General features: G+C 43.8%; 1 protein-coding gene across 6 annotated transcripts in view; it reads right to left on the bottom strand.

The window, feature by feature from the left end:
* Positions 1–15,551, bottom strand: part of MEIS1 (Meis homeobox 1) — a 105,961-nt gene that overhangs the window by 10,997 nt on the left and 79,413 nt on the right. For all 6 annotated transcript variants that reach the window (XM_040553154.1, XM_040553153.1, XM_040553158.1 and 3 more), the window contains exon 9: positions 11,482–11,558. In XM_040553154.1, the coding sequence (XP_040409088.1) occupies positions 11,482–11,558 (77 nt within the window). The remainder of the gene's footprint in view (positions 1–11,481; positions 11,559–15,551) is intronic.

Below are 15,551 nucleotides of genomic sequence, written 5' to 3'. Positions count from 1 at the left end.
AAGCATTACTATGTGACCCCACCGATGTATTCATGTTGTGCATTCAGAAAAGTTGTTTTAAAGCAGGAGAGTGCTATTGAATCTCTTGCAAGCCAACCCTGCTAATGTACTAAGCATATCAAGTGCAAAAATAGAAAGCAGGGAGATGGGATCAGGTATGTGCTTCTTGTACAAGGGCTGGCTATGCCCTACATTCAGCCAGCCCAACGTGCCAGCTCTGCCCTTGGCTGCATCCTGTGCTCGATCTCCTCCAAACCCTTTAAACCCCTTCCCCTCCTGCCGCACACCCTGGTTTCTTCTCAAACCACCGTGGGACACATCCTGCCTCCAGACAAGCAGGTTGGGCTCTGGGGAGCCACACGGTGAGGGCGCCCTGCTACCAGCCCTGTGGGGTGCCATGCAGCTCTGGTGACCACCTCAGGGTGGCAGTGAGCCCAGCGTTGGCTCATGCTCCCCATGCAAGAGTGATGGCTGATGGCTTTCCATCACGGCACATCTTGAGCTCCTGGCCCCGCTCTCCCCATGGCCCAAATGTTCCCCTAACCCCATCTCCACACAGGGCTGGCGGCTGCAGGATCGGTCTTTCTAGAAGAAAGCTGGGCAGGAAACACTCTTCCTGTCTTGCAAAATTGTTCCTGTTCCCCAGCAGGATGGAGCTAAAGCCTATTTGTATTTCTTTAGTTAGTTCTGAATGCAAAACAAGGGAGGGACTCGCTAGGGATGGGTGAAGAGCCAATGTGCCCTGGGTAGGGCTCCCCGGAGCTGCACGTCCCTGCTCTGCCCATCTCCAGGGCCTCCCACATCATAGCCGAGCGCTCCAAAGCCTGGGCTGCCACTGGCCTTTCCACTCCGCTCTCCTCTTTCTCCTCCTCCCATCCATAAATGCCGTTTTCTGCCTTCAAAAAAAAGCCCTGCCGAGATGGAAACTCTCCGGTGACGAGCCAGGTCCAGCTTCCGCGCTTCTCCCCGCCGGTGCCACGGAGCCCCAGCAGATGCAGCGCTGCCGGCCTCGGCTGCGCCAGGGGGGCCCGCAGCAAAGCTCATTCCTTGACACCGCAATTCCCTCGTGGTGCAAAGCAGATGTAAACTTGCCCTCAGCAGCCAGATGATGTAAGGGGAAATCTTTAAATGGCAAAGTGCCAGTAGAGCTGACCTCCTGTCTCTTCCCTACTCCCAAATCCCAGTGCAGCTGTACTCTGTTGATCTCCGTGTGCCACAATTAGCCTTTAAGGAATATGGCAAGGATTCATCTAGCAGAGCACTGCTAAGGCTGCTCTAACTCACACCCGGGACAGCGCTGACCCAGCACAGCTCTGCAACTGGGTACGCAACACGCCGTTGGCCAAAATCTTGCTTCCCCCAAAAACGCTCACTCCGTGCAAGGGCTGATGTTGCGTGGGCATAGGAAAATTTGTGGTCTCTTTTCCACTGCAGGCTGGGAGAGTGGTTAATCTCAGTGCCATGCAGTGCACTGTCTTTGCTGGGATAGAGAAGTATGCACGTGAACATGCAGGCCATGCCACAAACCCCAGGATCTCCCACAAGCTCGTGGCAGAGGGCATGCAGGCCCTGCAAGCTTTGGGAGCAGCCCAGACTGCGATGCCAACCTCCCAGCACGGTGTTTAGCACCAGCCTTGAGCTCCCCAGCTCTGAAAGGGGTCTGGAGGGTGGTCTGAACCTCAATTTTCCATCTTAACCTTCAAGAGAGCCCACATGGCTGGGCTCCGTAATGCAGGGCCCACTCTGGTGCACACAACACTTGCGGTGCACGCCAGCGGCCTGCCTCCAGCAGAACGCTGCAAATCAACAGTCAGGGTCCTACTCGGCAACAGGGATTTCCCTGGGAATGGGCCTGAACTGCCAGAAAACGACTTGCCATTGCTTTGCAAACACTCCTCTCCCTCAGCAATTTCCTTTTCCTCTGTTGATTCAACAGCATCCCTTATTTAAGCCACCGTCATGTTTGTGAGAGGTGCCCGCATGATCTCTGGGCTTTCTCCTGCAACACAAGGGGTCTAAACACAGTGGGACCTCCTTCAAGGCCTAAGGTTCTCATCCATCAGCTGGGAGCCTCGTCCAGATAGCCTGCCTCCCTGTTCACCCCAATGTATCCCAGGTATGGCCCTGGGGCTGGAAGCCATGCCTGCTCCTCCAGGCCCAAGCAGCATCCCCACACCAGCTCCTCCCAGCCTGTGAGGCACGGAGAAGCAACCGAAGGGTCACCAACCCAAAAGCTCCCTGAAGAGGAGAAGACACACTGAACCTCTCTGTGGGACCTGTGGCTCGCACGTGGAATAGGCCTTGACATCGCTCTGGCCTATACCTTGAGAAAGCAGCTCGGGGCAGATGAGGGAAGCTCTGATTCCTGTGGTCGGGCCCTTCCCACCGCGGTTGAGACAACAAACACGAGAGCAATGGTGTATGCTCTGTGATGTGGGCACCTGCGGAACTGGTTTGAAATATTTTTTTATATTTTTGGGGGGGGGGCTGAAACCACAAAAGACACAACTCTGAATCACGGCCAACCTGAAAAACAACAACACGCCTCTTGAGGATGAACTGCCCCCCAAGCCATCCTACGTCAAAACGTTGTTGTCCAACCACTACTAATAACCTACTTTGTAATCTACTTTACCTAAACATAATTTCCCATTAAGTGAAGTAATTCATTTTACTTATAATCCTCCTCATGATGGCATTTTATTCGGGGAAGGAGAAAAGACATCCTCAGAAAGCAATGAAAACAAAACACGCATGGGGAGGTCAGAAGAATGTCAAAGATAAAAGGAATTTATAAGACCGTGGGACGTACAAAGCTCAGCCCCCCAGACGGGATAAAACAAGGAGTATAAACCACCTTTATAAACCTAGGAGGAGTCGGACATCTCTTGGATAAGTCTGAATAAAAAAAGGAGCAATTGATACTGCACTTTATCATTAGCCAAAAAGCCACAAGGACTACGGTGCCTGGGCAGAAAAACAAATAATAACCCATGAAACTGTTACATGACCTAGATTTCGTTGAGGACTGCGGAAGTAATTTTTTTTTTCTGCAGCATCTGCTGCCATTTCTTTTCTTTTCTTTGAAAAAGTGAAATAAAACACAGAAGCCTCGTTAGCTCTAATGCTGGTATAGCCAGCCATACATCATTTACACTGCATCATTTAAGGGCAGACAGGGCAAAACACACGCCCTCCAAAGCACTTCCTCTCCCCGAGCCTCTGGTTGTGTTTCATTTTTGAGAAGAGAAAATTGTTTTATCCAACAAGGAAGCAACATTTGCCCCATTTTTAGTATTTCAGGCTGACTTTTTAACCACTCAAAAATGCGGTTTGTTTTATGCAGGTGCAGCCTGAAGCTAGCTCATGATGTAAGTGAGAGAGAGAGTCTCTGAGGGCACCTTTCCCAGCGTGCTGGCGTTTCACTTCGCCGTGGTTAATCGCTGCACACCAATCTCAGCAACTGTTGACACAAAATAGGTGGAGATCAGGTCTGTGCAAGCACAGAATACCAGAAAGGCAAACTGTATGTAAACACACTTCAGATAGATTTGACAAGAATAGACCAAAACCTGACTTGCAAAGAAATGACAATTACTTTCCCCTTCTCTCTGCCTCTCCTCCCTATATATATATATATATATTATTATATATATACATTATATTATTATATATATATATTTTGGATATCGAGGCTGCTTTTTCTGACAGAAGCATCTCTAACCCAAAAGAAATGCTAAGCCCTGAAACCTATTTACAGAAGGCAGCACGGAGCCCTCCCCTGGATTGCAATGCAACATTTCCACAATACAATAGCGCCCTGGATGTTTTACCAAGCTCAACTCTTGTTTTCAGGCTGTGCACACCTGAATCTCAGCCTTTTAAGAAGCAGCTAACAAAGACTTCTGACCCCTACCCTGATCCTGCCCCGCAAAGCCAGGGCAGGAGTGGAGAAAAGAGCAATCAGAGAATGTTTGAACAGTGCCTTTTAATCTTATCTTCGTGACACCTGACAGCACATTTGTTACAGAATATTAATGCATCGACTAAAAAGTTTGTCAGGTACAAAACCACCGCGGCAGAGGATGGAAAGCCCAAGGGAAAATATGAATTTTGCTGCACGTTAACTCCTAAAGTGCCGAGCACCTCCGGCTCCTCTGCCAGCAGGTAAACGGTGCTGGCAACATGCAGCACCCTGCCATGGGAACTGACCTTTCCCTCTCTCTCACGAGAAGCTTCTGTGCTGCCATGCTCTTGCAACCATTTCCAACACCATTTATTTATTCGCTGGATGCTCAGGCTGCTGCTAATTACTTTGTTAGCTCGTGCAAAATCACTACACGTTTGCTGTTGAAATAAATAGCGTTTCGTCCGCTGGTTTTGCCCATCCCAGACCCAGGGCCCATCAGAGCAATGTTCAGGGGATGCGTGGTCCCCTGACTCTCTGAGACAGCGTGACCATGGTTTTGGGGTAGCTTAAGCCTCCCTCCAGCTGGGGCAAGCGCAGGCTGCAGGGCTGGACTGAGCAACAAGCCCAGGGACCTGGGCTGAGCGCCCTTCCCCTGCTTGAGCTGAAGTCCCGGATGACAAGGGGAGCGTTTCCCCCTAAACTCTTTTTATCTTCCTCCTCCAAGCATCTGCCGCTTTGGGAAAAACACGTGCCTTTTGTGCCCAAACTGTGTCCCTGCTCCTTAGGCCTGTCCATCGAAACAACCCCCTGCATGTTTACACCACTGCATTGCACTTTTAAACGGCTTTACTGAACCAAAACATACCGACAAACTCAGTGTGCTCCTAAAACCCGGTGATACGACAGTACCTGATGGCTCTGAATCCACAGCTCTTCCCCCTGGAAGCTATTTGCTCAGCTTTTCTAATAATACCTTGCTTGTCTGGCAGCTCTCCAGGGCTGTCTAAGGCAATATGCAAGCTAAACATTTTTCGTCTGATTTCAATATTTTCTTACGAGTAACTATACAGTCTTTTACCTAGCAAGTATTCCTGATTGCTGTAATTTAAGAACAGAGAAATAGACTACAGATGTAATATTATTATTACAATTGGCATTCAAGGTGAAAGGCATAACAATTAGCTAAGACTTAGTGAAAACATAAATGTAAAAATCTGCTTTAAAAGCCCAGCACATGGTATGTTTAGAACAGCTAATTTACCGCACATATTCCAAATTGCTCAAATGGTACAACAATTCACCCAGCAAGATACTTTTTAAACATTTTTCTTGGGGTTTTGTGTGTTTTTTTGGGGAGGTGGGGAGGTATAGGGTGTGATTTTCACATTGCAAACATCTAATGTCTTATTTTTCTTCAGAATAACAGACTGTATGTGTTCTTTAAACCTGGAAAATAGATTATTTCTTACTTCTATTCTTCTGGGTTTTGTATGCATTCCCATTAAAGAAGCAGTGTTTAAATGACATCTGTAAACATATTCTCAAATTACAGAAGGAAGAAAAGTAGAATAGTTTCCAAAATCTGACAGTGTCTGATTAATTTTGCATTGCTGAAGTTGAGAGGATAATTTGTGAATGTTTTAACATTTACAAGTAAATAAGTACTTGCATTTACTGTATCTGATTACTGAGAAAAGTATTTGTTATGTTATTACACAGATTCAAATTGCATCTTGACCTTTTCTCGTTTAATCTGTTTACTGCGACAAAAGCAGTAATAGATAAATCTGAAAACAAGCGTATATTTTACCCGCCTCTAACTAAAGATCTCCGTGTGTGGCACGCTCTGCAAAGCAGCAGAGCGAATGACTTGCCTGTTTATTGTATCCTGCGATTTGGTAGGCAGTGGGGGGTGAAAATCCACCCCTGCATATAGGACCAGCACCTGCTTTTGCTGTGCTCCCTCCTTCAGGCCTCCTCCCCCTCTTACACCCTAAAAATAGTGCTTAAGTGGGACTAAAGTGGCGCGCTGGTCATGTGCTGGCCTTTTGCTCGGGGTGAGTTTCACCCTCGGCAAGGGAATTAAGCAAAGCTGATGCCTGCACTAAATGCCCAGCCCCAACCGAGTTTGGCCACCCCCTCAAGGGGCTGCCGTGGGGCTTGGCCACGTGCATGTGGGAATCACGGGGCAACAGCAGCCTGTGGATTTAGGGTGTCCGGGGTGTGATTTAGATGCGCCAAGCCCCAAGCATGCTGAGATAAATAGGACTTCTTTCCAAAAGGTGGTGGGGCAGAGAGCCATGCAGCTGCTCCTCCTTCCTCTGCATCTCTCCCAGTCTGTGTTGGATTTTTCATCTTTTATTTTTATTTTTATTTAATTTCTTCCTTATAAAGTTTCAGCAAAAATAACTTCAGCTGTCTCCAAGAATGAGATTAGGGAAATTTGCATTATTTGATCATTTTTTCCAGTGTGTTTGGTTGGTTTGTTGTTTTTTTTTTTTTTTTTGCAAGCCTAGGAAATTATACACAAAAATGACATTTAAAGAAGCCAAGGTCATAAAATCAAGAAGTCAAGAGGTAGGAAGCTGTATTGCTAGAGCTACTTGCATCCTATTCCTTAATCCACTTTATAGGCAAGCAGTACGGTCATCGGCTCATGGTATGATTTTTTATAGAGCCCAAAGCCTCAGTCACCACAATGACAGTTATGTTACAAGAACAAATCACTATCGTGTAGAAAAATTGATCTCTACAGGAAATAAACATCATCAAAGTTGAGTGAATAAGGCAGCGAATGGCAAGAAAATAAAAGCTCCTGGCTGGAGCAGCTGAATGCAGCACTGGAGGACGGGATTTTTAGCTGCTGCCTTGGACTGCTTAGGAGCTGCTGAGTAAATCACTGAAACCTAACTTTTCACCAGCAGTTACCAACTCCTTGTGTCTCTCCTCTGTGCCCAGCACTGGAGCTTGGAAATGTTAAATGCCAAGACACTAAAAACTTGGAGCTTCCATGAACTTGGAGACTGTTGGGCCTTTGAATGTGGATAACGTGCCATCATTCTGAGTCAGCTCAGTCCCAAACCGACACCAAACCAGTGGATGGGCTGGACCTGAACCTCTTGCAGGCTCAGTTCCTCACCTGTAAACCACAATACTATGCTCCCTCTTTGCAGGGGAACTGTAAATATATCATGCACATGTATGCATATACAAGTAAGTGGAGGTCAGTGGAGAACCTGGGTATTACAGTGGTAAGCGCTACAGGAAAGCCCATCAGGAATTATTAATTCCATCTTCAAGCATGGTTTGAATACGGCTCAACAAATGAAGCACTGACGAATGAGGGTAAGATAAAATATTGACTAGCTGCTCCATCATTGTCTGGTCTGTGCCCTAGATAACACAAGGGCGTTTTGGAAAAAGCAGAATGGAAACACCTAATAAAAGGCTGGCGTTCCCTCACTTTGGAGCTTTAAGAATTTGCAAACTTCATATATATATATATATATTTATAAAGTCATTTTAATGCAGTTGCATGCATTCTGTGTAGAGAGTCACATATAGATATGTAAACATAGAGAGATACATAGGGGCATTATTATACAAATACACAGACCTTTACCTGTGTATTCCTAGGCTTTCATAATGCAAAACCAAGCACCTGACACCTAATACAGCCCTTGATGAGAATTGACTTCTCTCCTTAGAGTACCATGAGTAATTATCTGCCATTAGTTCTTAACAGGACGAGGTTCAGCTGGGATGCAGTAAACAAGGAAACCGTATAGATTGTTCAATATAGCCTGGCTGGCTCTCAGCTGAGGTAATAAGTGATTGTATCACACCTCCTGGATATTTCAATCACCGAGCGGTGGTTTTTATCACAGGGGAAAAGCACCTTATTAACCTGCATTTCGTCAGGTCCCTTCCATGTCCATATATGCAACGCTGTCAAGACTACCCAAGTTGCCCCTTCCAGCTCACGTTGTGGTGCTCTGAACCCCAAAGTGCTGTGGGGTTAAAAGACTAGCAAGGTAAGGACCTGACCAGTTCATTTAGACTGACAAGGTATCGAACTTGGCTACCTCCCTACCTGCAAGAGCTTTTGCAACACGGTAAATGCTTCCCGCTTCCCACGGTGCAAATACCCAACTGTGGCACAAAGGTGGTCCTAAGAGGCAACACTGCTGATTTGCAGGCAGAATTGTTACTAAAAAAAAAAGGGATAAGGAGGGGGGAAATCCTCCACATGGGTTATTAAAAAATAATCCAACACACACGCAAGAAAAAGGGTCACGTTAAAACTGTGGTATTTTTAAAGACATGCGCCCTACCACTGGTAGGTTTTATGGCACGTCTCACATCATCACCCCATTCCTGTGACTCCTCCGCCATCAATAGGAGTTGTGTGCATCAAGCCGGGGAGCCCGAACACCGGGCAGGCCGTATGTGAAAAGCACCATTTTTTCGTTATGGCCGAGAACTGAAGTATGCAACTAGCACATACTGTAAAGGCATTCAAAATATGACAAAAAAATTGTTCAAATGCTTTCAATCTGCAGAAAACAAATGCTCTCTTCACTGACTTCTCTGTGGCAAACTTATAATTCTATCCAGAAAATCCAGCATTCCCAGTCTGGGCTAACGACCATGCTACCAGACATGAGTTTATGTTTTTCATGCACATTTCATGTATTCCCACATGCTGTGTTGCTGCCAATAATTTATGACTGATCTGCACCCAGCCTGCCCTTCAGCATTTTATTTAATCTCTGCAACAGTGATTTACAATGACTCATCATTAATACAAAAATGTACATGTGTGTTAACAAGTTGGGAAGAATCTAAGGAGGAAGGCGAAATTTTTTGAAAGTTGTGGCTGAATGACTTATGAGCCTGCAGAAGAAAGGCGAAACTAAACCAGAAACGATACGTTAGCTCTTCCCCGCAGCGAACAATTTGGGCAAAAAGAAATGGTTCTCATGCACGCCGCGTTACACAGAAATGTATTTTTCAGGGAAAGGCTGGGAGAGGGTTGCCCGCGCACCCAGGACCAAGTAGCTGTTGCTCACCCCATGGCCAGCTGCTTCCTGCGTGTTTGTGCAACCTGCACACTCAGCCACAGCCCCACAGCCCCCTTGCTCTTCTGCACCCACCACAAACAGCTGGATTACTACACCCTAGCATCTCCATCCACCACCTGTGATTGAAAAAGCCCTGACCGGCTCTACAGTGTTAAATCTTGTGGGGCTGGGGAGGGAAGGGGAATTCTCTCAATAATTTATACAATTGTAACGCCACGGCAGAATTACCAAACGAGCTCAAGCAGAGGAAGCCTGCCCTACATCCACAAGACTTCAGTTATAATGTATTTTGACCTACTTTTTTTTTTTTTCCTTTCCTTGCACATAAGGAACTTATAAAAACACATCTGACATGAAGCCAGAGTAAAACTCAAATACGAGGCGGGATGGGTACTAAAAACCACCCCGGAAAGTCACACGGGACAAATCCCACCAGCTCTAGTTCAAAGCATCCCATGCTCATCATTCTGAAAATCTTTGATGGACCATCCCAAACTGACCCACGTGCCCAGGCTGGATCCTGCACTCAGGCCAGACCCCTGCCCATCCCTTTCCCTGTGGTGCTCCCACCTTCACCCACAGCCTCCAGCCTTCGACGCTCACCCAACATGCAGTTCTGGCTGGAAGCTGATCCGTGTCCTCTCCTGAGCTGCTTCAGCCACCCCATGTCACCCAGGGGAGCTGTGCTTCCAGCCTGGCTTTGCTCATGCCAGGAGTATGGAAGTGAGAGGACAGGCACCTGTAGGAGAGGGGGCTCGACACGCCAAGGAATCTGCTCCTGGGCACTCCAAAGCAACGCACGCCTGTTCCACCCTACCATTAAATAGGATGCCTGACAAACACAGACAGCCCCTACACCAACCAGACCAGACCATCTGTCTTTCAACCACAGAAATGAGGGTATCAACTGGACAAAACCTGGAGGATATAAAGCTGAAACAAACACTATTTTTTTCCTGGCTTGAGCCAAAATACTGCAGTTTGCATTTACTTGTAACATGTATTTTATGTTTAGTGCCTTTTATTCCTCCATTTTACGGTATCTTGGAAGCCTACTTCACATATACTAAGTATCTGGTATTTCCCTTTATTCGGTGTCTTAAAGGGCTTCAAAAATTGATCTCCCAGGGCTGCTGTGGGGTCACAGAAATTGATAACCCTTACAAGCTATGCTTATGTGAGCCCGCCTGCGTCTCCCAGATAGTGCACTTTGTAAATTAATCCTCCAAAGGCAAATATATTGTAAGTAGCTTGTTATCTCTAAAGTACTAAATTGAAGAATACATGGGATTATATTGACAGAAATTACATTTTCTGTAATGGGGTTTAATATATCAGAAATCTCTCCCATAGGCTCCCACTCTCTCTAACACAGGAGGGTTTGTTAATGTAGGTGCAATGGACATCAAGACCAAATTTATTCACCAAAATGGATTAGGCCATGTAATCAGACCTTCAGTAATATTAATCTCTGACACTTACTGAATGGAAAAAAATACTTTTGTCTGCAAACTGGCATTCCTCCCTCCCTTTTCCCCAGCAGGCTCGCCGTTCGCCTTGGCCATTTTCTGGGTATTACTTCAAAGAGGATAAGGTTTCCCATCATAAACACTAATCTAAAAATATTAGGACAATTAATTAGATACACTTAGTTTTACAAGGTATTAGATTGCAATACACTTCAAATATGACACTAGCTCAGGGACAGTGGGATAAACCTGCATTTCGATGCAGGAACAAAAGGTAATAAATCAGACATTTTTTAATGTGTTTGCTGTTGTTTTCACACTTAAATCACAAGTAATTTTCACTGGGGGCCTTCACCACATCTCCGAAAGTTAGCAACTCAAAATCCACTGCACAAACAGCACGGATCCCAATTTCCTTAAAACAATCACTACTACAGCAAATCAGGGGCTCCAGCAACCCTCAGCCAGAATAAATAAATACACTTGCTCCACACAGTACTTCAGCAGGAAAGAGCCCAATTGTCCTCAACGTTTGTTCAAGCTTTCAAAAACTGAGTGTTTTAAACAAACCAATAAATGGATATAATGATGTCAAGACAAAAAGAAAACCCCACCAACAGCATTAAATAAAAGCATGACAGCAGCACAAAATAACAATACAGTCTGCAGAAACGGGGCCGATTGCCCATTTTTTCACCCAACTTCTCAATGACAAAGTTCTCCAAATGGATGTGGCTCTCTATTGAAGAGGACACATCCTCATCCAGAAAGGAGGACTGGTACCCAGATGCAAACCCACTGAAAACACTGAGAAAGCGATGGGCAAGTAAAAACTGCTGGTTTTCTGCAGCAGCAAACCTCCTAGCTCCCATCACGGAAACCACTCGCCTGGCTCTACCATTTTTGCATCGATAAACTGCTGGGGGAAGCAGACAAAGCAAGGTGTGTCCTCAGAAATGCAAAGCGTTAGCTGGAGGGTGCCAGCAGCCGTATAGAAACACTAAGGAAAATTACTTACCAATTGTTCACTTGAAGTATAGTGAGCCCTGTGTCTTGTGCCAACTGCTTTTTCTGTTCTTCTGAAGGGTAAGGGTGCTATAAGACACCAAAATAAATATATACATTTAAAACAATGTATTTTTTTTGCCTAGTTTCTATTAAAACAAAACACAGCAACAAAACAACAAAACAAAAAGCAACAAAACAAAAAAAAAGAAAGAAAAAAACAGAAGCATGACATCTGTTACTGAAAGGTGAAAATGCTGAGGTGTGTCACTCTTTTATAATTATTAATGGGCTACTACATCACTTAATTAATGGCAGTAAAAGACAAGCCAATTATAAAGATTAGTGAAGTGGAAAAATAACTACTTAGGATACTGGCAGTACCTTCATACTCAAGAAGGATATTTGTTGCATTAGGTGGAAGTTTTTACACTTGTCATGAATGAGTGATTGGAGTCAAATCACAATTATTTTTTTTCTGTATTTCACAAAACAATGAAGAATGCGATATAGCACTTCTCTAGGATACTAAAATGCCCTGATGATTTCTGAGATAGTGAAGACAAATCTTGCCAGTGCCCCAAAATAATTTGCAAATAAGATCAGCATCCTGAACATAAACAAACGCCTGCATTTTGAACACAGGCCAACACAAGGTCAGCGATCAGCACATTTTTGCCTGACATTAACATAGCTGTGCTGCACTAATCCTAAGAGACGGAAAATAAATACTGGTTTAATTGAAGATAATGTTAAAATTAAATCATAAGTTAAGTTTCTTGTGAGAACTTGATTGCTTTCTCAGAAAATTCACTTCTGCATGAATACAGATTGCTTAATAAATCAACAGCAAGAACCACATCCAAGTTTGAATTTAGAAATGACATTAGCAATATCATTTCTATCCTTTCCCTCCATGTAAAAACGTCACTGTCTCGCAAGGAAATGGCCAAACATTACAAACGTAGCAATCCCCAGGAGAAACCCTGCTCTGGCTCACAAGTCAGAAGGCTCCTAACTTGGACGTGCAAGTGTCAGCGCACATCGACTCCAGATCTGGGCTGCTGCAAGGCACTTCATAACATTTCAATAAGATCACTTGATAAAACTGTTTAGACCTACCCAAACATTGCATTTAACAGTTGTTTGTCAGAAAGCATTTGCTGTTATACACACATCCGTTTTTTCCCAAATAGGCCCATATTCTTTGGACGTATTCTTCAGCATAATATTACAGGAGATGTAAACTGAAACCTTGTAAAGTGTAAGAATTTAAAACCTCATAAAAGTCAGCGATCTTATTGGGACCGTAACTATTTAGCAGCTTTTATATACTCTTGTAAACAGCTTAATCTGACATCTAATGGCTCCGTTGCATGGCTGAATTACCTCACTTCACCAAATATGGATTTTTGCTGTAGCATCCTGTTGCCCAATGTGCCCATTTCAAAGCCCACTGCCATGGCCATCAGCTCCAGAAGACATGCTTACCCTGCCAAACATGGCAGGGAACTTTCCATTCTTCCACAAACACAGTTCTTGACAATAAGCCCACAGATAACCTGCGCATCTGTAAACAACCCGCTCTACTTTGTGCATGGATGTGAAAGAGCTCCACAACCACAACGGGGAGGGGATTTCAATTCTTTTTACGGGTGATTTGCATTTTACACATGCTAAAGTCCAGCATGAATTTCAGAGTCCGCCTTATATATGTGTTCATCCCCAACAAAGTCATACTTGACTTACATCCATCTATCTGAACATAACATTTTGCTTCTCTTCAAAGAAAAAAACTACAGAGACAATTTGCAACATTTTCATCTTTATAGCTTGCTTCCCGTTTCATTACTTTGCTATCAAGCAAGGACAAAATTAGACTTTTTTTCTTATTTCACTTTGCCACCTTACATGTGATCTAATTTTAAGTAATTGAACAAACTGTGTCTAATTTCATGCACCAAGCAATAATTACTAGACAGCCTCTAGCTATTGGAATTGAGAACTCTGTCTCCATTAAGCAATTTTCAATTGTTCTGGACTTTTTTCCAAATAGACAAGACTGGATAAAATTAGCCATCAGAATAATACAGTCACTGTAAAAATAATTGCTTTAAAAGTCCCAAACCCCAAATTCCTTAAATTGTGGGATGTTTAAGGTCATCTGATTTTTTTTTTTTTGGTCTCATAGCCTAGCACAGCATAAACTTTTAATTTAATAAAAATCTGTAACTGGCAGAATCACATGGCAGCCACGACCTCATGTCGCTAATCCCTCTTAGCTGAAGGTTCCCAATGCGGCAGGCTTTTCAACTACAACTGGGTGTGTTTAAAATATCTTAAACACTGGGCATCCTTATTATATAAGCTTTCTGCAGATCGTACCAGTTGTTCCTTTGTAGGCTAAAAAAAAAATGACTTGACAAAGAATCAGCAGGCCACAGGCTAGGTTGCTATAAAAACATTCAAAGCCTTGTTGCATTCCCACCCACAGGGCTAGGAAGGCCTGGGCTACAGGCAAAGGCAGACATCATATTGCAACAGAGAGAAAAGGGGAAACCCTGAGAACTGCCATTTTATGAAGAAATAGGAAATTCACTCCAAAGTGCTTTTGCTGATCTTTATTTCACCCAGGCAGCAAAAACAGGCAGTCTCCTAAAGCTTTATAATGGTTTGTTTAAAGACATTCAGATATGTATGGCTTTAATTGGGTATTTGCATGTGTATATATTTTATATATAATATTTGCATCTGTATATATACATATATATATGGAAGTGTGGTATATATACATATATATGTGGAAGTGTGTGTCTTAAAACAATGCCCTGCATTCCCGTTGGCAAGTACACCTATCACTCCAGATCACTTTGGGATATCAAAGCAAATTGTACCACTGTTCGATAAACACTGACTCGAGACCTTTACTTTGTTGTGTACATTAGCTCCTACCATTATCTCTTAAAAGCTTAATTATTTGCAAACAATTGATCAAGATGGGAATTTGAGAAAAGATATGCTGGACCACCGGGAGAGCTGCAATGCATTAGGAGAGCAAACAGAATTACCTTTAGGTCTTACAATAAGAATTAACGATTGGGACCGTGCATGGGGCAGTGCAAGTAGCTGTAACGCTCTTGCTGGAGTGTTTTCCATTTGATCTGCATTAACACCTCAAGAGCAAGTGAAAGCCATAAAACGGTGATTACGTATAGGAAGGCTGACCCTCCTTCCCAGAACCAGCCTGGGGATGCTGGAATACTGCAGACAGGTTTCTTGCCAAGGCCAGAGAAAAAGGGCAAATCCAAGAGGAAAAATAAAAAAATAAAAAGGAAGGAAGCAGGCACATTAAAAAAAAAAAAGGCATTTGAAAGAATAAGGCTGACAGCAAATGACTGAGTCCAGCTCCGATATTTTCTGAGAATTCCTGTTCCTTTGGATTCAGTAATGCTCCTGGAGCATTACAGAGCAGCATCCACCTAACAGTATGAGCCCTACTGCTTTTCCCTTACCATAAATCTAACGCTGAAATGTGGATTGTTTGGCACCATTAATGTGTTTTTGAGGCTCTGTGGTATTACTTTTAATAATGACTTAGAACAGAAGTGATTGCTTAATAACACCATCAAAGTCTGCATGCAAATGAAAATTATCCTTGGGGGATTTGCCCAGGGTAATATGAACAGTTAAGGAACATTCGAAAAGGTAAAAATAACTATGCAAAATATGAGTCAGAGCAGTCATTTTAGCAGTAACAAAGAAATCAAAGTGACAGAGAGAAAAATGTAACTTTCCATCATATTCTCTCCTCACTGTTTTATGAATGGTATTTAGAGAGCAGCAGTCTTAATGAAAGCCCTTTTTTAATGCAGCCAAGAACACTTTCAGCAAAACAAACAATAAGACTTTTTTTTTTTTACCACCTTTGGCTACAGCAAGTGGGTAAAGTCTACAGAATATACAGATGGAAGATGTCCAAGTTCCTATCTTAATGATCCTCCTTGTCCAAACGTACTCCTTTCATCAAATTTTCCACCACAAGCTGCCCGTGCTGGATGCCGGGACAGTGATAGACTTTATCTT

The sequence above is a fragment of the Cygnus olor genome, chromosome 3, assembly GCF_009769625.2.
Source record: "Cygnus olor isolate bCygOlo1 chromosome 3, bCygOlo1.pri.v2, whole genome shotgun sequence".
NCBI classification, from domain to species: Eukaryota; Metazoa; Chordata; class Aves; order Anseriformes; family Anatidae; genus Cygnus; species Cygnus olor.
This window is presented reverse-complemented; position numbering and strand designations above follow the sequence as displayed.